The 23533-nt window shown below is 42.2% G+C and overlaps 1 protein-coding gene across 1 annotated transcript in view; it reads right to left on the bottom strand.

Moving 5' to 3' along the window:
* Nucleotides 1–23533, bottom strand: part of DNAH11 (dynein axonemal heavy chain 11) — a 708797-nt gene that overhangs the window by 445091 nt on the left and 240173 nt on the right. Inside the window, exons 30-31 of the mRNA XM_030201723.1 lie at nucleotides 11387–11547; nucleotides 1693–1849 (exon numbers count right to left, since the gene is read on the bottom strand). Of these exons, the coding sequence (XP_030057583.1) occupies nucleotides 1693–1849; nucleotides 11387–11547 (318 nt within the window). The remainder of the gene's footprint in view (nucleotides 1–1692; nucleotides 1850–11386; nucleotides 11548–23533) is intronic.

The raw sequence follows: 23533 nt of genomic DNA, 5'->3' as shown, positions 1-23533 counted from the left end.
CACCACTACCATAGCCCTTACAGATGAAGGGGGCACCTATATGTGGGTACAGTGGGTTTCTGGTGAGTTTTGGAGGGCTCACAGTTTCCATCACAAGTGTAACAGGTAGGGAGAGGTAGGAGCCTGGGTCCACCTGTCTGTAGTGCACTGCACCCAACATTAAACTACTCCAGGGACCTGCATGTTGTTCTAATGGACCTGAGTATAACATCTGAGGCTGGCAAGTAATGCTTTTCATCACATTTTTTTGGGGGGTGGGAGGGGGTTAGAGACCACTGGGGGACTAAAGGGAGGTCATCCCTGATTCCCTCCAGTGGTCATCTGGTTATTTAGGGCACCTTTTTGTGCATTATTCGTTCTAAAAACAGGTCTAGCTCAAAACTTCTTAGTTTTAGTCCTGGACATTTTTGTTTTGTTCCATTATGGCTGAAAAACGTCTAAGTGTTAGGAACGCCCATGTCCCTGCCTGAACATGCCCCTGATACGCCCCCTTGAGATTTGGACGTACTTCTGACCGACTTCATAGAAAAACGTCTAAAAAATAGTATTTGAAGATACTGATTTGGACGTATTTGTGAGAAAAACGTACAAATGCTGCTTTAAGTCACTTTTTAGATGTTTTTCTGTTTCGAAAATGATCCCGGTAGTGACGTAGTAGATGACGGCAAATAAAGACCTGTACGGTTCATCCAGTCTGCCCAACAAGATAAACTCATAGCATAAGGTATGATGTGGTACTACATATGTATACTTGACCTTGATTTGTCCTTGCCATTTTCAGGGCACAAACCATAGAAGTCTGCCTGGCAATGGCCTTTTTCTCCAACTACTGAAACTATCATGGAAGCCCCACTCCAGCCCATCCAAATCTGTCCAGCCAAGATCAAGTCACAAACTGTAGAAGTCTGTCCAGGATTGGCCTTGTCCTTCATCTACTGAAGCTGAATCTGTCCAGCTAAGATCAAGGCACAGACCACAGACGTCTGCCCGGCACTGGCCTTGTTCTCCAGCTACTGAAACTGAATCGAGGATGTGGGACTCTGGATTACATACAACTGTTTGCTGGTTGAGGCATGCAGGACAGTGCTCTTAAATAGACATTTTGCTGCATCAGTTCAGGAAACAGTTACAGAGTGCTTTAATGTTCCTTCAGTAAATATATATGTGTTCAGATTTAGCTCCCACCTTTTCATTGACAGATCAGGCAAGTTATTATGTTGGAGTTATTTCCACATTCTGACGTATATATGTTAAAAGTTTATCAATTGTAATAAGTAAATCACTTTCAATGACTAGTAGCAGTGAAATACAAATGTGAATAAATAATGAACACAAATCAGTCAACACAAACCCTCCTGTTTACCAAACCACGTTAGCAGCTGCCAGTGCACTTATGCCAATGCACCCCATTCACTTTAAATGCGCTATGTTGTCATTAGCTCACCGGCAGCCCTATGCGCTATGTTGTCATTAGCTCACCGGCAGCCCTAGAAGCAATTGCTTCCTTTCCCAAAATTTGCATAGAATCAAGTTCTTGGACCAAAGGAAGTGCTATTTCAAAACTGCACAAGAAATCTGAGTTACGGGTTTTTTGTACCTTTAGTCTACCTTTAAAGCCTGGTTTAGTTTTTCCCTTGTAAAATGCAGCTTTCTAGAAATGCTCTGCTCTGAAGATAATAGATCAACACATACCTTGTAGTCCATTTGCTCAGAGCAGTTGAAAACATAGACCATAATGCCTAATGCACGACCCAAATCTTTAGTTGTCTCTGTTTTACCAGTGCCAGCAGGGCCTGCAGGAGCCCCACTCATGGTTAGATGAAGAGACTGGGTTAGAGTTATATAACACCTATAAATAACAGAACATCCTCTTATTAGCAATGATAATCAACAAGATGTTTGATATCGTGCTTCATATAAAGGATCCTTAAATACTATTACATATAATAAAAAACTAAAAACAGTCAATGAATAAACCTCTAAAAAAAAAAAAAAAAAAAAAGAGTATATAGTTCTCTGTTGAATCATTTTTCACAAAAGGCACTATTTTCAGTCATAAATCAAACTGAAATTCAGTTGAAGATTCCTCTCCAATAAACTTTGCATAAACACATCAAACACTAGAGACATAAGGTGGTTGCTTTTCTAAAAGAAAACCTTAAATATATTGTGAAATATTTCAAATGCTCCCTCAATAAACAGCAATATTCACCACATCATAAAAATTTCATGAGGTTATAAAATATCATCACAAAAACTGCAAGAGCCAATTGGATCTAGAGCATTATGATTAGGGCTTCTGATTTTTGGTTTAACAAGAAAACCCTAAGAAAACATTCAAGATAGGAATTTTGAGGTTTCCTGGTTATAACTATAAAACCAATGGTACTTTGTTGATGTCACCCAGCAGCTGCTTCAGTACTGCTGCTCAGCTTGCCTCTCAGTCTCTGGCTACTGGCATCAGAAGATCAGATCCTTCTTGCTAGATACAGGAAGTACCTGCTCTCCTGTTTTAACTTCCACACAGTGCCGGCTAAAGGAGGCTGAGCGGCAAGAGAGAAGCCACAAGCTCCTGTTTCTCTACAGAGAATCCTAGTACTGAGCAGTTGGAAGGAGGAGGCTGATGCTGGGGCAAGAAGATGGAGACCGACACCAAGGCTGGAAGAACGGGTCTGATGCTAAGCAATGGGGATGGGAGAAGGGGATGGGAGACTGACATGAGACTCTAGATGAGAGAAGGCCACTATGCTGGTAGAGGTGGGAGGATAGAAGAAGGCTGATGCTGGAAGCAGGTAGAAGTGGAGGCTGATGCTGTTGCTGGGAGAAGAAGCAGATGATATTGGGGCTGGGAAAAGATCTGAGCTGGAAAACTGTACTGTGTGTCACTGAATGGAGTCCACCTGAAAAGGTGCATATCAATTTTTTTACAACACGACTACACTGAAACTCCTATTTTCCTGACCCTGGAAAGAACCTGATTGCCTTAAAAATAAACCCTATAATTTAAAACATTAAAGTAACTATTTTAGGAGCCCTATTTTTGATTTGCACATGTAAATATTGGATTTTCACATGTATACAGAGCGTTCTTGGAGCAAGCAGCCTAGAACACCTGGATACAGTAAAAATGACCGCTCTCTGCACTGATTGAATGATGATTGAATTTGTGGGATATCATTGATTTTCTGGCTGGTTATTTTAGTTGCCCATAATGTCATTTGTTTTATATGTTTTATGATTGTGTGTGTTTATTTGTAACCTGCCCTGGAAAAAAGCAGATTATAAATTTTAATAAATGAAATGAAAATGAAAAAACAGCAAGCCTAATTTTAAGGAAGCTACAATTTATATGTAAAAATTGCAAATGTGCGCATATGGCATGATGACATGATCTAGATGTGGTTAGGGTAGGACTAGGGTGGGACCTCTATGAAAGCCTCAGATGTTATAATCAGGTCTATTAGAGCAGCATGCAGACCCCTGGAGTAGTGTTGCAGTCGGTGCAGTGCACTGTAGAGAGGGGGAGCTGTTATGGTGGAAACTGAGCCCTCCAAAACTCACTGGAAACCCACTGTACCCACATGTAGGTGCCCCCTTCACCCATAAGGGCTACTGTAGAAGTGTAAAGTTGGGGGTAGTGGGTTTTGGAGGGCTCAGCAGACAGGATGAGGAAGCAACGGTGAGATGTGCACCTGGAAGCATTTATATGAAGTCCATAGCAGTGCCCCATAGGGTACCCCACTACTATCCTGGGATGTCTGGGAGACCAGTCTGCTAAAAATGCTGGCCCCCTCCTATATCCCAATGGCTTGATTTTCTACATTTTTCACTTGTACAGGGTTTGGTTTTTTTTTTCCAAAAATGGCCTGACAAAATAACTACATGGAGCACAAAACCTTGTTACGAATGGTATTTTCGATAAAAAAAGATAGACGTTTTGTGATTTTGAAACTGGTGTTGGGTCTGTGAATGCTTTTCTGGGAACTGAGGGACCACTGGGAGTGTGGCCTCTAGAAATCACTGGGGATAATTTGGGAGCGGGAGACTTGCCCAGAGGCGGTTGTGACCTAGTCGGTGGAAGAAGGGTGCTAGTGCATAGCACAAGCGGCAGGTGCAGGCTGACCTAAGCTGTGCTGGGGATAGACCCTCTGAGTGGCCGTGAGGTAACCCCAGGTGGGTGGCTAGGAGTTTTGCGACACCATGTCTTACTCTTCTTTGATGTAAAGAGTATTTTACCCCCTATATTGTACTGCCCTTTTAGGTTTCTGCAGCCCAAATGAATGACTCTGTATTTTTTAGCATTAAATCTTAGCCGACAAATTCTAGGCCATTCTTCAAGTCTCACTAGATGCCTCCTTATAGACAACCTTCATTGGACCCTACCTGTCCTTCCAACTATCGCCCCATCTCCCTCCTCTCTTTCTTATCCAAGATACTTGAACGTGCTGTTCACTGCCGTTGCCTTGACTTTCTTTCATCTCAAGCTATTCTTGATCCACTTCAATCTGGCTTTCGCCCCCTTCATTCAACTGAAACAGCGCTTGCTAAAGTCTCCAATGATCTGTTCCTGGCCAGATCCAAAGGTTTCTATTCTATCCTCATCCTTCCCGATCTATCTGCTGCTTTTGACACTGTTGATCACAGCCTACTACTCCTTGATAAGCTGTCCTCACTTGGATTTCAGGGCTCTGTTCTTTCCTGGTTTTCTTCTTCTCTCTCCCAGCGTACCTTTAGTGTATACTCTAGTGGATCCTCCTCTACTTCTATCCCATTGTCAGTTGGTGTACCTCAGGGATCTGTCCTGGGACCTCTTCTTTTCTCCATCTATACTTCTTCCCTTGGTACTCTGATTTCATCCCATGGTTTTCAGTATCATCTTTACGCTAATGACTCCCAGATCCAGCTCTCCACACCAGAAATCTCAGCCAAAATCCAGGCCAAAGTATCAGCCTGCCTGTCTGACATTGCTGCCTGGATGTCTCAGCGCCATCTGAAACTAAACATGACCAAGACTGAGCTTCTCATCTTTCCCCCTAAACCAACCTCTCCTCCTCCCCCATTCTCTATTTCTGTGGATAGCACTCTCATCCTTTCTGTCTCATCAGCTCGTAACCTTGGGGCATCTTCGACTCCTCCCTCTCCTTCTCTGCACATATTCAACAGACTGCTAAAACCTGTCGTTTCTTTCTCTATAATATCAGCAAAATTCGCCCTTTCCTTTCTGAGCACACTACCAGAACCCTCATTCATACTCTTATCACCTCTTGCTTAGACTATTGCAACTTGCTTCTCACAGGTCTCCCACTTAGCCATCTCTCTCCTCTTCAATCTGTTCAAAATTCTGCTGCACGACTAATATTCTGCCAGTGTCGTTATGCTCATATTAGCCCTCTCCTCAAGTCACTTCACTGGCTTCCTATTCGTTTCCACATACAGTTCAAACTCCTCGTATTGACCTATAAGTGCATTCACTCTGCAGCTCCTCAGTACCTCTCCACTCTCATCTTTCCCTACATTCCTTCCCGGGAACTCCGTTCACTGGGTAAATCTCTCTTATCTGCACCCTTCTCCTCCACTGCTAACTCCAGACTCCGTTCCTTTTATCTTGCTGCACCATATGCCTGGAATAGACTTCCTGAGCCGGTACGTCAAGCTCCATCTCTGGCCGTCTTCAAATCTAAGCTAAAAGCCCACCTTTTTGATGCTGCTTTTAACTCCTAACCCTTACATTATCACCCTCACTTTAATATTCCCTTATCTCTTGTTTGTCCTGTTTTTCTAATTAGATTGTAAGCTCTGTCGAGCAGGGACTGTCTCTTCATGTTCAAGTGTACAGCGCTGCGTACGTCTAGTAGCGCTTTAGAAATGATAAGTAGTAATAGTAATCCACAACATCCAGGGTGTCTATCCTATTGCATATTCCACCATAATCCACAAAGAGGAAAATCTTACTAGACAAGCCCTTCCAACAAATATCTTACAAAAATGGTAACAAGAACTGGACCAAGAATCAATCCCTGTGTCACACCACCAGTAAAGCCTCTTTTCTCAGAATGAATGTCATACACCACTACCATTTGTTGCCTTCCACTCAGCCAGTTCCTAACCCAGTCACTTTGGGGCCCATATTGATGGTGCTCAGTTTATTTATAAGTTACTTATATGGTCTGTATCAAAGGCTTTGCTGAAGTCTAAGAACACCACATCCAGACTCAATCCAAAACTCTGGTCATCCAGTCAAAGAGATTAATAAGATTCATCTAATAAGACCTATAATGGTCTTGCATAGTAACATAGTAAATGACGATAGATAAAGACCCTCACAATCCACCCAGTCTGACCAACAAGAAGGCCAGAGATGCATAACAATGTTGGAAACTGAAAACATTTTACTTCCTATGAACCTTAAGGTGTCTTCCCCTCCCCCTCTGAGTTACACTCATAGCATATGATATGAATGTGATATAAAATATGCATACTTGTTCTTGATCTGTCCTTGCCATTTTCAGATCACAGACTGTAGAAGTTGCCCAGCACCAGCCTTACTTCCCAACTGCTGCAGTTGCCATTGAAGCCCAATCCAGCTCTTTCAGGTCTGTCTTTTCATATTCAAGACACAGACTGCTCTGTCCTGCTTTTCCATATTTGGGATACAGACCACAAAAGTCTGCCCAGCACTGGCCTTACTTCCCAAACTACTAGAGTTGCTGTCTAGGCACTGCTGTGTTTTGTTCTGAGGACATTGTCTTTCCATATAGGGATCTTTTGCATTTATCCCATGCATTTTTGAATCCTGTCACTATTTTTGTCTTCAGGAATTTCAGGCAAACAGAAGTCTTACTGTATTAAGTGTTCTCAGATTCAGCTCATAACTTTTTTGTTAGTAGCTCAAGGTGATTTACTTTCAGGTACACTAGGTAATTGTCCAGATAGGAACAGATGCATTGTACCAGAGGGCTAAAGTCTAAAATGGTAGATGCTGACCATTGTGCTCTAAAAATTGAACTTTACAGTGGTCATATTTTTCTTTTTTATTCTAACATCTCAAAAGTATTGTGACTTCAAAGAGTGCCATTAGCCCTAAACAATAAGCTGTAAAAAAAACTAATCCCCCTTCTACTAAAGCAACAGAAAATAACCCAACAGCTAACACCACAATATAAAATTAGAATTACAAAAGAATTCCCTTTTTATAGATATCAGGCAGAGAACTTGATTTAATAGAAAGCCATAAAAATTACCCTAGTTTGCAATGTTTTCCTCTAAGTTTCAAGTTCAAGTTTATTAAAGACTTTCTAACTTGTCTATCAAACTTGTGTCTAGGTGTCTTACAATCTAGAGGGGATAGAAAAACAATAAACTAAAAACACACTACGATGTCGAGAGGAACGACTGATACAACGGGGACAAGGGAAGAACTACAATAGCTGACAAAAAAGGAGAAGGGGAAAGGAAAACACTATTAGTGCTATATGTGTTCCATGCAAATCCAGTTAATGCCCATAAGCCTCCAGAAAAAAATAGGTTTTTAAATCTGTTTTAAATTGAGATAGGGAGGGTGAGGTCTTCAAGCCATCAGGAAAATGGTTCCACTGTTGAGGAGCGTGCACAGAAAAAAGAAAATGGCGCGAGGTAGCTGAGGGTACATCAAGTTCTCAGAAAGGCAGAGGTCTCTTAAGTCTGTGACGTGCAATTCTATAACTGGGCATGTGTGGTTATGTATGCCTTGTATGCATAACTACACAGAATAGCGGCACTTACATGCATTAAGTGCACTATGTGCTATTCTATAAGATAGCCTGTGATTGCATGTAATTGCAAGGGGGGCAAACCAGGAGAGGGGCATGGGCTTGTCTCCAATTTATGTGCATAACTTACAGAATACTATCAGTTATGTGCATAGCATGGAACATTTAGGCACACTCATTTACGTCTGCCATTGACCTGGCGTGCATGATCATGTCTAACTTTATGCGCACCAATGACGACGTATGATAAAATTTTGTAGTGGCAGACGCTGTTATGGAATTGGTGCTCAGCTCACAGCATCACTGGATTTCCTATGATGGAATTGTAGTTTCTTTCTTTTCCACATTTGTTTTTATCTTTTATAAACCACGTTGATTCTCGTTTTAAAGGGCAGTGTATCAAGTTTAAATAAACTTCTGCATATCTGGAGGCCCCCCGTTATGAATTGTCCCCATAGACTTCTACAAAGCTTGGAAATATTGACTCCCGGGCAGTTCAGCTAATGTACACCTCAGAAGTGCTGTGACTAGAGAATGACACGGGGACAAAGTTTGACCCCATCCCTGCCCTGTCCCCATGGGTTCTGTCTCCGTCCCTGCCCCGTCCCCGCCGACCCTGTCTCCATTCCTGCTCCATGCCTGCAGGCCCTGTCTCCATCCCCACCCCGTTCCTGCAGGTTCTGTCCCCATCCCCGCCCCCACTCCATCCCCATGTGCTCTGTCCTCATCTACGGAAGCCTTGAACAATTATGATTTTATATTTAAATCTTTTTACTAAAGTATAAAAAGGAATAATATGTTGTGCAACTATTGAGTACAAATTACAAATAGAAAACAATAATAACAGCGAGCAGCTATAATAAACCTCCTCACCACCACCCTCTAACCATTCCAACCCCAACAGTAGCTGATTTCTACTACCCCAAAGAATCCTAATCCACCCTGTTAAAATGTCCAGGGGTACAAAATACAACCCATTCTGTATACCCTAGAGAGGAGAAATATGCCCTATGAAGCTGTTGTGATTTTTTAATCTGTTGATGAATAAGAAGTCATCAACAATCTGAGGATTCAGTCTAGCTCTCCTGTCTTCCAAAGTCCTTCCTGCAACAGAAGATGTCTTAGAAGATGTGTTGGTAGCAGGATGTACAGGATCCCCCATGCAACCTTTGCTAGTTGTGGCCAGCATGTTTGCTTGTTTTTCCAAAAAATCAAAATATCGTTGTCTGATTCACTCAAACAAACATTCCAGTTCATTAAAAGGCTTAAACGTAGAAAATGACACAGGGACAAAGTTTGTCCCTGTCCTTGTGGGCTCTGTCCCCGTCCCCATCTCCGCAGTTACTGCGGGTCCCTGTCCCCATGTCTTTGTCTATCTGTGACTTTAAACAGTATAATTAGCTTGTCTTCCCCTTTGAAAAGCAGGCAATGATAAAAGCCCTAGAGCAAGCAAGAAGTGCATATTAGTAACTCTTGAAGTATATGAATAACACAACTCGCTGCATTATTCTGCTCCCTGGGAATATCAGGCTGCTAATATGCAGCCCAATGTTCTCCAGAGCATCTTTAAAGGGCCCTTATTTGGCAGCTTGTTCCCTAGTGGTAATGCTGCAAAACTATCACTTAGGGTCAACCAGCACCATTTTGTCCCTGGAGCCTGATGGGACATCATGACGGAGTATTGCTTTTGCCCCAGCTGCTAGACACTGAGCAAACCCAGGGACAATCCTATGGGGTCATCAGTAGTAGAGGACTTGCCTTGGGGGCTATCAATGTAGCATGTTTTAAACTATGGCCGAAGGAAAAATGTGGCTCCCAAAGTTCAAAACAAGCTGCAATATTCAATTTGCATAATAATGAGGTCTTTGCATGTATGAGGCTGTGAGGGACAGCACAGATGTCCTTAGTTGTTCCCTGGCTGGGAAATGCAGCTCAGCCACCTGACAGCAGAGGGTGCTAAACCTGCTGGTCAGAGGCTGAACTACAGAGTTACTCTGGCAGGATTAGTGCATTATGGGAAAGTGAGACTGACTAACAGGGAGTGGCTTCCTAGTAGATTGGAAGCTAAAAGTCCTGTAACAGAGCAGAAAAGGGAGAGAGGCTCAGGGGAGAAAGAGGGGAAGGCCATCCCAATACTAGGGTTGAGCTGAGGTTTCCACTTGCTGCTAACTGTTTAAACTTTGTGGGCTGCTGAAGGTCTGGCTGGAGCCAAAGCTGACAAGTAAGGTACCGATTGAAGCCTGTGTTTGGGTGTGGTAACTCCATGGCTGAGGACATTGTTTGAGACAGCCGCCAGAGATGGCTTACTGCTGTTTACTGAACTCAACAGGGTTTTCCCTATTCTATGCCTCGGGCCCTGTGAAGAAACAAGCCTGAGAGTTCTCGTTTATATAAATAATTATTTAGTTTTGCATTCTACCTTTTTTGTAAGGCTGCGTTCTTCTCTCCGGCTGTGCCCTAACCCCCGCCTGGGTCTTACAACTGGTGACAGTGGTGGGATTCTGAACTTGTCCTGCCAAAGGAAACCAGATCCTGACCTCTGGGGGGCTCTAGGCCGATTGTAGAGATGACAAGGGAACAGCGGGCAAAAGGGACTAAATGAAGGCCTAATGAAACACTAATTTTTCTGTGCCTTAACAACAACCTTTATTAAAAAAAAAAAATCAAACCCGCAATAATGAATCAAAAAGGTGTCCAAACTTTTCAACTGCCATATTCAGTTTTTAAAATTATTTTCAATATGTTAAAATCAGTCAGATATACATAATAATATACTATAATTTGACCAGAGATGCCTAAACTTTTGCATGTATATATATATATATTGCCTTAACAATTTCAAGCAGTTTTATTAGATACTTTTCATTTCCTTCATAATGTAATTATAGTACAAGTAACAAACAACATAAATGGCTTTTACTCATAATGTTAAACTGAAAGATTCTAATTATCTGCAACTCAACTACTATTTAAAGGCAGGTCCAAGAGATCACAGGGCAAATTCCTTGTCTTCTTGCTTATTACAACAAACTGGTTCCTCCTCAATCTGGCCACAATCACTACTAAACTAAACATGACCTCATATGGGATAGAGTCTATATATAGCACTCAAAAAAATCAGTGCCAACAAAAAGCCGCTTAAGTGTTACTCTATAAGCTGTGCCTAAAGTTCATCACGGTTTATAGAATAAATGCTTAAGTGTTATGGTCATATATAAATTTAGGTGCGACCATTTGCACCAATGTGGTACAAATGCCTGCACCTAAATTTACTCATGGAGCACCATTATATTCTGTAATTACGTACGTAACTGAAAAACACACCTCTGTTCCATCTTGAAATGCCTATGACCGTCCCCTTTCCATGCCCCCTTTTTTTGGGCCGTGTGTAAATTTTAGGCATGGATCCCATGCTTAAACTTACACACGTAACACCCAACCAAATCTAATTAGTGCCAATAATTGCTTGTTAAAAAGTCAATTATTGGCACTAACTGGCCTGTTATTCAATTAAATTACATGCATAAATCGGGACCACACCTAAATTTGTGCGTGAAATTTTACAGAATCAGGGAATAATATTGTGTTCAACAGAACTAGACACATTAAAACACTACATGATTACATATGGTTCTTACCGGTCAGTCAGAGGTGTAATAACTAGTCGAGGAGTGTTTCCCAAATACTCATAAGAATACTGAAATATAGCATCACAAATGTTGGCAAAGCAGTGCTTTGAGGAGTCATTCCAATGATGGCGTAGTTGTGATAACCAAGCAAAAGCTTGAGAATTAGTGACCTAAAATGACAGCAAAAAACACTTGAAAAGAACTCTGAACATAAATATTTAACTCTAACTGTTGTCTATACGTGCCATATCTTCTTTCCACTACGTGCCATAATTGCAAATCAGCCTAGATAAATACCAGAGCATAAAAACACAGCTTCTGTATATAATGGGAAATCTGAATAGAGAAAATGTAGTGTAAAAAGTCTAATTTGTATATCAAAACAAAAACAACGTAGCCACTACAGTCTATTTTTGAACTAGGTCTCAAGAGGGATAATTAAGGGGCATTGTCGATATAACGTCTAAATCCGATTTTGGACATTTTACTGAAAACGTCCAAAAATCAAGTGGCAAACATGGTCATTTTCGAACCTGAAAAAATGTGTGTCTTTTTGTTTTGAAAATGGCCATTTCCTAAACGTTTTTAGACATTTTGTGCTCAGTGCATTTTTCTTTTGTGACTATTTTTAAACAAAAAATGTCCAGTGAAAAACGTACAAAATCAAACCACTGGGAGGAGCTAGCATTCTTAGTAGACTGGCCACACAGAAATCCCAGCAGAGCAGTGGAGCATTCTAAGGGGCAATGCAGTGGACATCACATAAAAGATCTTACTATACAGTGGGGGAAATAAGTATTTGATCCCTTGCTGATTTTGTAAGTTTGCCCACTGACAAAGACATGAGCAGCCCATAATTGAAGGGTAGGTTATTGGTAACAGTGAGAGATAGCACATCACAAATTAAATCCAGAAAATCACATTGTGGAAAGTATATGAATTTATTTGCATTCTGCAGAGGGAAATAAGTATTTGATCCCCCACCAACCAGTAAGAGATCTGGCCCCTACAGACCAGGTAGATGCTCCAAATCAACTCGTTACCTGCATGACAGACAACTGTCGGCAATGGTCACCTGTATGAAAGACACCTGTCCACAGACTCAGTGAATCAGTCAGACTCTAACCTCTACAAAATGGCCAAGAGCAAGGAGCTGTCTAAGGATGTCAGGGACAAGATCATACACCTGCACAAGGCTGGAATGGGCTACAAAACCATCAGTAAGACGCTGGGCGAGAAGGAGACAACTGTTGGTGCCATAGTAAGAAAATGGAAGAAGTACAAAATGACTGTCAATCGACAAAGATCTGGGGCTCCACGCAAAATCTCACCTCGTGGGGTATCCTTGATCATGAGGAAGGTTAGAAATCAGCCTACAACTACAAGGGGGGAACTTGTCAATGATCTCAAGGCAGCTGGGACCACTGTCACCACGAAAACCATTGGTAACACATTACGACATAACGGATTGCAATCCTGCAGTGCCCGCAAGGTCCCCCTGCTCCGGAAGGCACATGTGACGGCCCGTCTGAAGTTTGCCAGTGAACACCTGGATGATGCCGAGAGTGATTGGGAGAAGGTGCTGTGGTCAGATGAGACAAAAATTGAGCTCTTTGGCATGAACTCAACTCGCCGCGTTTGGAGGAAGAGTAATGCTGCCTATGACCCAAAGAACACCGTCCCCACTGTCAAGCATGGAGGTGGAAATGTTATGTTTTGGGGGTGTTTCTCTGCTAAGGGCACAGGACTACTTCACCGCATCAATGGGAGAATGGATGGGGCCATGTACCGTACAATTCTGAGTGACAACCTCCTTCCCTCCGCCAGGGCCTTAAAAATGGGTCGTGGCTGGGTCTTCCAGCACGACAATGACCCAAAACATACAGCCAAGGCAACAAAGGAGTGGCTCAGGAAGAAGCACATTAGGGTCATGGAGTGGCCTAGCCAGTCACCAGACCTTAATCCCATTGAAAACTTATGGAGGGAGCTGAAGCTGCGAGTTGCCAAGCGACAGCCCAGAACTCTTAATGATTTAGAGATGATCTGCAAAGAGGAGTGGACCAAAATTCCTCCTGACATGTGTGCAAACCTCATCATCAACTACAGAAGACGTCTGACCGCTGTGCTTGCCAACAAGGGTTTTGCCACCAAGTATTAGGTCTTGTTTGCCAGAGGGATTAAATACTTATTTCCCTCTGCAGAATGCAAATAAATTCATATACTTTCCACAATGTGATTTTCCGGATTTAATTTGTGATGTGCTATCTCTCACTGTTACCAATAACCTACCCTTCAATTATGGGCTGCTCATGTCTTTGTCAGTGGGCAAACTTACAAAATCAGCAAGGGATCAAATACTTATTTCCCCCACTGTATATTGTATAGGGAGCCCTCCAAAATCCACCAAAAACCTACTGTACCTAACTACCATAGCCCTTATAGCCACAGGTGTTACATATATGTGGTTACAATGAGTTTTTGGTGATTTTTGAAGGGCTCAAATTTTCCAATACAAGTGTAAGAGTGGGATATGGGCCTGGGTCCCCTTTTCTACCATGCACACCAACCACTAAGCTACTCCAGGGATCTGCTTGCTGCTCTACTAGGACTGGCCATAACATCTCATGTTGTCATAGAGCCTGGTATATACTGTTTCTTTCACATCTTTGGGGTGTAAGTGGAGGTCAGTGACCACTGGGGAAGTAAGAGGGGGGGGGGGGGGGGGTCATGCCTTAATCCCTCCAGTGGTCATCAGGTTATTTAGGGCATCTTTTCCTGACTTAGTCATGATAAAAATAAGTCTTGACCAAAACAACTAAATTGTAGCCTTGGACGTTTTTGTTTTGTTCCATTATGACAGAAAAACGTCTTAAGTTGTGGGATCGTCCAAATCTCATCCAACATGCCCCGTTGCGATTTTGAAGCACTGCAGAGGAATTGCATAGAAAAATTTTTTTTAAATGTATTTTGAAAATAGTGATTTTGATATTTTGGCAACTAAAATATCCAAATGCCGCTGCGTGACACTTTTTGGATGTTTTTTTGTTTAGAAAATTAGCCCCTTAATAAACTTTACTTTTATAAAGTTGCTTTTTAACAGGAAGTATTAGAACTACAAGATGCGTAAAACACTATTGACATTTTGTATAAGTTCCTCTAGTTTTATTGAATTCACAAATACTTTATATTTCCATTAAGGGGATGATTTTATGAAACCATGTTTGTGCAGGTGCCCACAAACACAAGTAAGTGGTCTCTTATTAAACACTAGCCAATGTAAAAGTATGCACTATAACCTGATTACATGACCTTTGCCAGCAGGCATGTGCTGGGGGGGGGGGGGGGGAGGAGTTTTGACAGAATGTGGGCAGAGTTTATAAGGACATGAATACATTACAAAGTATGGTAATCTATGCAAGTACACGAATAATCTAGGTGCAGACAGTTACACTTGCTCCAGAGCAGGTGTAACTGCATTAGCAATGTAGATTTGATAGTGCTGGAATATATCCTGTGGTGTGCCGCAGTGATTCCCATTGTCTCCGATATTTACTATTTTTCTACATCCTTTAGGCTATACTTTAGCAAATGCTAGCTTTCAATGATTCATTTATGTGGATGATATTATGGTATTGATGCCTATTCCAATCTCCCTTGAATCATCAAAAGATGATACTGCAAAATGAGTTGGGTTAATTGAAAACTGGACGACCCAATATCAATTCAAATTAAATTTAAAAAAAACCCAGTTTTTATTTGTGGGAGGACCTGACGCTATGGATTATGTTCAAACTTTGACTAGAAGGCACATTGACTACACTTTATCACCTGAAATTAGAATCTTAGGTGTTCTATTTGATTACAAGTTATCATTAGAATCTCACATCAATCTTTTGATAAAGAAAACTTTGAGAAATAGGAGGACGAAGCAGGTAATGAAGTCAGCGGCAGCACAGATAGGTCCCCCCAGCTGGTCTGGACTTTTTATAAATGCATTTGAGGGTGGCGCCACCTTGTGGGTAGTCATCAGAGTGAATGCATTTGAGGGTGGCGCCACCTTGTGGGTAGTCATCGGAGTAAGAGAGAGAGAGAGAGAGAGAGATTGAGACTGGATTTCGGATTGCTGCCGTGAAGTACTGTAGCAGCGAACAAGCAGCTGTGCTTGTGCTACACCAAGCAGAGGAGGTGGAGGAGGCAGGGCAGAGTAGAGAGGGACTGGACTAGAGCATGAGGCAGAATGAGAGGAGAAAGAGCGCACATACAGCGCACAGGTAGGGGAAAGGCAACATATGGATGGAAGGGACAGAATGGAATGGAAAAGAGGGTGAAAGGCTGCACATGAATGGAATGGAAGGGCGAGGGGGGAAATGCATATGGATGGAAGGGAAGGGAAAGAGAAAAATACTGCACTTGGATACAAGGGAAGGAAGAGGAGGGAAATGCACATGGATGGGTGGGAAGAGGAAGGGGGAAAGGCTGCACATGAATGGAAGGGAGAGGGGGTAAATGCACATGGATGAAAAGGAAGGGATAGGGAAAAATTCTGAATTTGGATAGGAGGAGAGAAGGGAGCAAAGGGAAATGCTGCACATGCATGGGATGGAAGGGAGGGGAAAGGCTGCACATGAATGGAAGGGAGAGGGGGAGGTAAAAATGCTGTACTTGGATAGGAGGGAATGAAGAGGAGGGAAATGCACATGGATGGGATGGGAAGGAAGGGGAAAAGACTGCACATGAATGGAAAGGGAGGGGAGGGGGAAGACTGCACATGAATGGAAGGGAAGGGGGGATGCACATGGATGGAAGAGAAGGGATATGGAAAAAATGCTGAACTTGGATAGGAGGGAAGGGAGAAGAGGGAAATGCTGCACATGGATGGGATGGAAGGGAAGGGAGGGAAAAGGCTGCACATGGATGGGATGGAAGGGAAGGGGGATAATGCACATGGATGGAAGGGAAGGGAGAGGGGAAATGCAGCATCTGAATAGGAGGGAAGGGAGAGGAGGGAAATGCTGCACAAGGATGGGATGAAAGGGGAGGGAGGGGGAAAGGCTGCACATGAACTGAATGGAAGGGAGGGGATATGCACATGGATGGAAGGGAAGGAAAGGAAAAGGGGAGGAGGGAAATGTTGCACATGAATGGAATGGAAGGGAGAGGGGAGAAATACACATGGATGGAAAGGAAGGGGGAGGGGAAAATGCTGCACTTGGATAGGAGGGAAACGAAGGGAGAAGAGGGAAATGCTGCACATGAATGAAGGGAAGGGAGAGGGTGAAATGCACATGAGTGGAAGGGAATGGAAAGGAAAAATGCTGCACTTTTTTTTTTTGTTACATTTGTGCCCCGCGCTTTCCCACTCATGGCAGGCTCAATGCGGCTTACATATTGTATACAGGTACTTATTTGTACCTGGGGCAATGGAGGGTTAAGTGACTTGCTCAGAGTCACAAGGAGCTGCCTGTGCCTGAAGTGGGAATCGAACTCAGTTCCTCAGTTCCCCAGGACCAAAGTCCACCACCCTTAACCTCTAGTCCACTTCTCCACTTGGATAGGAGGGAAGGGAGAAGAGGGAAATGTTGCACATGGAAGGGAAGGGAGAGGGGGTAAATGCTGCACTTGGACAGGAGGGAAGGGAAAGCGGGAAATGCACATGGGTGGAATGGAAGGGACAAGATGAAAGGCTGCATAGGAAGTGAAGATGGGAGACATGCTGCAGGTTATTTTGGTGCTCTAGGGCCCGTCTTCATAGGTGGATTACAGTTTGTTATGATTTGGTAAGTTTTCTATATAGGTTTTGAGTGCCTTTTTGCAGGGTTTTGTGTTATGTTTCAAAGTGTCTGGCTTGATTAAAAAATAGCAAAAAATATTGGAGTCCAATATTGAAGGAGAGTGTTTCTATTTTACTATATGTGCGGAGGAATATATACTGTCGCTACACATAGCTTCCAATTTTCCTGCTGAGTTAATCTACATAGGTGCACATTGTTCCTGCTAACATCGTGACCCCTGACACAGCTCGTGTCGGGTCATTTCGAAGATTGTTCCACAAAGGTGTATGATTAAAGAACTGTGTTCCCTATTTTTAAAGGCCCCTGGTGCTGTTGTTTTGTGGTTTTTTTTTTGCTGTTTGTACTTTTGTTTGTACTTTGCTCCCTCTCTCTGCTGTACTACTGATTAAAAAATAAAAATGCTCAGGACTAGTGGGGTCTCCACTTCTGGTAGAGCAGTGCTGGGAACACCCAGCCAGTTGAGTTTTTGGGACAACCACAATAAAGACACATGAGAAAGATTTTCATACAATGCCTCCTTGGTATACAGACCTATCTCATACATCTTCATTGCAGATATCCCGAAAACCCAACTGGCTGGGTGTGCCCCAAGGACAGGGTTGACAAGCACAGAGTCACCATACAAACAAAAACCCATGTACTTTAATCAACGTATCTGGCAGTGGAAGGAGCGCGTATTGCTCCAGAGTTGATTGTCATAATTTGAATATTTTTTGTTTGTCCAGTTGTAAGGGGGTAGCTTCATTGTTGAGGAATATGAGTTTGTGATACAGAACTGGAGTTTCAAGGTTTATATTGTGATTCTGACCAATCCTGTGGAATATCCAAACTTCACACCCAGTTAAAAGAATTTGTTGAATGATGCTATCAATTATGAAATTATGAAATGATAAGTAGCAATAATGATGGTTATACTGGGTAGTTTAAACAGGCTGAAGGGACTTTCCCCTCTGTTGCCACTCCAAATATTTATGTCTAGAGATGCCACTGGAGAAGACTACGGTGGGGTGTTGATTTGAGGGACCCACAAACCGTAATGTACAAATCAAATGGCCAGTTTTGTATAGGAGGGAGGGAAAGTGAAGAAAACAAATAAAATAGCTAGTTTTGTGTGGGAGGGAGGGAACAAAGTTCTGTCTTTAAAAAGGGGGGTTTATTGCAACATAACTATAGTCCCTCCACTGATATTCAGCACTATTTAGCCGAACAGAACAGCTGCTGACCAGTTAAATAGTACTTAACAGGCTATCTGCCGAAATTCAGAAGGGAATAACCAGCTGTCTTCTGCTGAATATCCCCGTTTAGCGGCTAGAAAATAGCCAGTTATATTGCCAGACATAACTAGCTATCTGCTGATTTTTAAAGCTAGTTTAGCGGCCATATTTGGCTGTGTGAAAACATGGGATATTTTTTGCTGGTTTAAAGATAACCGGTTAAGTCTGAATGTCGACTTAGCCAGTTATCTTTAATCCGGCCAAAAATAATCTGGATGTTTAATGCCAGTCACCGGAAACTGCCCGGCATTGAAAATCCGGTTTTAGCGCTGACTGCAGGAGTTAGCCGGTCTAACTCCTGGGTCTGAATATCGGCCTCATTATGTTTTATTAAGAACTATAAATTCAAATTGGACAAGGGCAATTTTAAGTGTGTATTTGTGGATCACACTTAGCTAATGATCTTTTTGTCCTTAGGTTTACCACAGCTTGTTTACTGATTGTGGAGGAGTGGCCTAGTGGTTAGGGTGGTGGACTTTGGTCCTGGGGAACTGAGGAACTGAGTTCAATTCCCACTTCAGGCACAGGCAGCTCCTTGTGACTCTGGGCAAGTCACTTAACCCTCCATTGTCCCAGGTACAAATAAGTACCTGTATACAATATGTAAGCCGCATTGAGCCTGCCATGAGTGGGAAAGTGCGGGGTACAAATGTAACAAAAAAAAAATTGCCATGCGAGTCCCACAGTGAACAAGAGCATCTCGATTTTCCAAATTCCATTATTCATCATGGAAAAGTGGGCACAAATATGGGAAATGTTACAGTAAGAACTGAGACAAAGATGATGTGTTAAAGGACTGGATATGCAGTGTGCCTGGTGATAACAGCAAACCTTTTTGCCGGTATTGCAAATGTGATATCCAGGCACATCATGCTGATTTGAATAACCAAGTCTCAAAAGTTAAACATAAGCGGAATGCAGCGCCTTTTTCCACTGCATAGACTTTATTTGATATCGACTGTCATTTAAAGAACATCGACCTCAATGTCATGACAGCAGAGCTGAAGTTGGCGGCTCACGTTGCATGCCATTCCAATACTGTGATGATTGATCACCTAAGCGAGGTTTTCAGGGACATTTCAGGCAAAGATATAGTTGTACATCGAACAAAATGTTCTGCACTGATTAAGCACGTCCTTGGCCCTGCAGTTTATGAAGAATTAATCTCAGACCTGGACGAAAAGGAGAAGTCGTAGTCATTGATTATATGAAAGCACAGATATTAGCCTAGAAAAACAGTTCTGTGATGGTGTGCTACTACAGTCATTCCTTGAACTATATTACCAATACATTTCTAGGAATAATATCGCTTGAGTCTGGTACAACAGATGAAATATTCAGTACCATTACCAAGTTTCTTGCTGCAAATAATCTTGCGATACACAACTGCTTAGGCTTAGTAACTGATAGCTGTAGTACCATGTGTCAAAAACACTGAATCCCAAATGGGAAAGGCAAAAATAAGACTATTATGATGTATAGAGCTTCATAAGCGAGCCGCTTTTTGGCTAGTCTCAGTTAAAGTTAGCTCGGCTGAAGGGTCAGTATAGGCTGACCTTTCAGCCGAGCTAACTTTAAGTGAGACTAGCCACAAAGGCAGCTCACTTATGAAGCTCTATACATCATAATTACTCTCTACTGCTGTTCCCCATTTTTTTAAAAACATATGCCCCTGCTTCAAAATCTATGTGGGTTGTACAAGTAGACCTGTTAGATTAAGATTAAGTGAACATCGGAGTGGACTTAAAAACAAAGTATTAGCAGCTCCATGAGCCACTACATAAATACATAAGTAATGCCACACTGGGAAAAGACCAAGGGTCCATCGAGCCCAGCATCCTGTCCATGACAGCGGCCAATCCAGGCCAAGGGCGCCTGGCAAGCTTCCCAAACATACAAACATTCTATACATGTTATTCCTGGAATTGTGGATTTTTCCCAAGTCCATTTAGTAGCAGTTTATGGACTTGTTCTTTAGGAAACCGTCTAACCCCTTTTTAAACTCTGCCAAGCTAACCGCCTTCACCACGTTCTCCGGCAACGAATTCCAGAGTTTAATTAAGCGTTCGGTGAAGAAAAGTTTTCTCCGATTTGTTTTAAATTTACTACACTGTAGTTTCATCGCATGCCCCCTAGTCCTAGTATTTTTGGAAAGCGTGAACAGACGCTTCACATCCACCTGTTCCACTCCACTCATTATTTTATATACCTCTATCATGTCTCCCCTCAGCCATCTCTTCTCCAAGCTGAAAAGCCCTACCCTCCTTAGTCTTTCTTCATAGGGAAGTCGTCCCATCCCCGCTATCATTTTAGTCGCCCTTCGCTGCACCTTTTCCAGTTCCACTATATCTTTCTTGAGATGCGGCGACCAGAACTGAACACAATACTCAAGGTGCAGTCGCACCATGGAGCAATATAACGGCATTATAACATCCTCACACCTGTTTTCCATACCTTTCCTAATAATACCCAACATTCTATTCGCTGCATGGAGTATAGTCATGATTTTTTTGAAATGCAGTGGCTCATAATTGAAAGTGTCTCTCTATACATACAAGGTGATCGGGAAGCCTTTTTAGCTATGCAGGAACAATTTTGGATCTTTGCGTTAAATTCAGTAATACCTAATGGATTAAATGAGTTCATAGATTGGAATGATACTATTTAGTGTTTTCCATTTGATCAATCAATCAATTCAGTTTCTTCAATTATTCCTAATGAGGTACGTCAACTGTTTTTTAAACATAGTTACCTTTAAATAGAGTGGGGCCACGCCAGAGATTTTCAAAATGGAGGATCTACTTATATGTTGAACTTGGCATCCCTAAAAATTGCTTGGAAACAAGTTTACCAGTTCATAAATAGGCACAGACGTCCCTGAGGAAGATTTTGAAACAGGGATCCTTGTTGGATGTGGAGAGCATGCACTGACATATCGAATCATCAACTTGAAATAAGATAAGTCCACCGTTGCTTGCTCTATATCCTGATGCTTTGAACTTCATGGTTTTTTTTATGGCATCAGCTCTTGATATTTAGGGACTGTTGCTTTGGTTGTAGTGATTCCTCACAGTTGAGATGCCTATTGAATAATCTTTCCTCATTTCTATACAAGCGTTTTAAACACAGCTTTAATTAATAAAGAACTTATACACAATTGCACTTATAGGATTTAAAAAGGGGGGGGGAACAGCTATAGAGAGTAATTATGATGTATAGAGCTTCATAAGTGAGCCGCCTTTTCGGCTAGTCTCACTTAACTTTAGCTCGGCTGAAAGGTCAGCCTATACTGAACGCTCTCAGTTCCCTCTACACTATTAAGTATTATATATATATATATAATAAAAACTTTTTTCAGAGGTTAGGTGTATTCTCTATGCATCTGTTAGTAGCACCATGTGTGGCAAAAATAATTCAGTTATATGCAGGTTTCATGAAGTGTGTCCTAACGTTGTACACATAAAGTATATTTGCCATTCAATTCAACTAAGTTCTTGACATGTTGGTGATGCCAAGGAACATTGAATTCTTGGTTACTGAGACCTATAACTGGTTCTGCCATAGAACTGTTTGCCAGCACAAATACAAATAATTATATGAATACGTTAATATTGGCAAAAAACCATTAAAGATCCTGAAGTTATCAGACACTTGCTGACTGTCCATAGCTCCTTGAACAATAATACAAACTAAAGCTTCACTTCCAGACAATCAAGGATGAGGATCACAACTACACTGCTGAGCTGCTGTATCAGATATTTAGCACACCTGAAAACAAGCTGTACTTGGTATTTTTAAGGCCCATACTACAGGAACTCAACACAGCCATGTTACTGAACAGGTATCATTGGAGTGGAGGAGTAGCCTAATGATTAGTAGAGCAGGTTTTGATCCTGGCGACCATTGGAGCCGACTCTGTGGGTGCTGTGGGTGCTTGAGCACCCCCAATATTGAGAAAATTGCTTATAGGGGTCTAGGGAGGGGTTATTTCCATTGGGCTTAGCACCCCCAATAATTTTGAAAAGTTGGCTCCTATGCTGGCGACCTGGGCTTGATTCCCACTGCAGCTCCTTAACCCAAGTCATTTAACCCTCCATTGCCCCAGGTACAAAAACAACACTATGAGCCCTCTAGGGACAGAGAAAGTACCTATGTATGTCTACAGTGCTGCGTATATCTAGTAGCGCTATAGAAATGATTAGTAGTAGTATCACAACATGCTGCAGCGAATTGTGAGGCCAACCACATTCACATCATGGAGAGCAACTTTGCCATACAATCTGAAAGACAGGTCTACCAATCTACCATTGGTGGCCATTAACTTTGGGATCGAATTCCAGATGTTGTTGCATGAGGCTCAAATTGAACGCACGTCTGCAGAACAAATAAAACAGCGCAGTAGAGATTACCAATTTGAACTTCTGAAAGAAATGTACAGCAGCTAGAATCTCTGGCAGATCTTTCTCCATCTGTTGTCCTTGGAGCCCAGAAACCTCAACTGTCAAAGTTAACATTTTTAACTCTGTATAAAGGGAATCTTGGAGATCTAGAGCAACAGTGGATGCAAATTAGCACATTGTTGTAGCCAATCTTCAGTAACGACGTTAAGCAGTTTTGGGTGACTGTGGCAAATCACAAGGATGCTTCAGGAGATCATGATTTCCTTCAGCTGGGGCATTTTGCACTATGTATGTTGGCTTTATCTTTCAGCAATGCAGCTGTTGAAATAACTTTTTCTCAGGTGAACCTTATCAAGACAAAACTGAGAAACAGGATATGACAAGGCACTCTGGAAGCCTTGTTGAACATTCACACTACATGAGGCACCAAAGCATATGCTGCAATGAGTTTAATCCAATAGCTGAAATCCTGAGTAAATTCAATGCAGATATTTACGTGCATGTGAACGATGAGGACGACTCTGTACTCAAGGAGTATTTTGCAGCTTGCTGACAGACACCAGGATTCTATCATGCTCTGAAAAGTGACAGTTTTGTGTATACTTATTTGTTACTGTTTACATACTGCCTCTGGGTTCCTGTTCCAGTGCTGCCTCAGTGTTGGGAATGAGATGGGATGGGGATGGAATT

The sequence above is a fragment of the Microcaecilia unicolor genome, chromosome 1, assembly GCF_901765095.1.
Source record: "Microcaecilia unicolor chromosome 1, aMicUni1.1, whole genome shotgun sequence".
Taxonomy (NCBI): Eukaryota; Metazoa; Chordata; class Amphibia; order Gymnophiona; family Siphonopidae; genus Microcaecilia; species Microcaecilia unicolor.
Note: the sequence above shows the minus strand (reverse complement) of the source record. Positions and strands in the feature narration are given on the sequence as shown.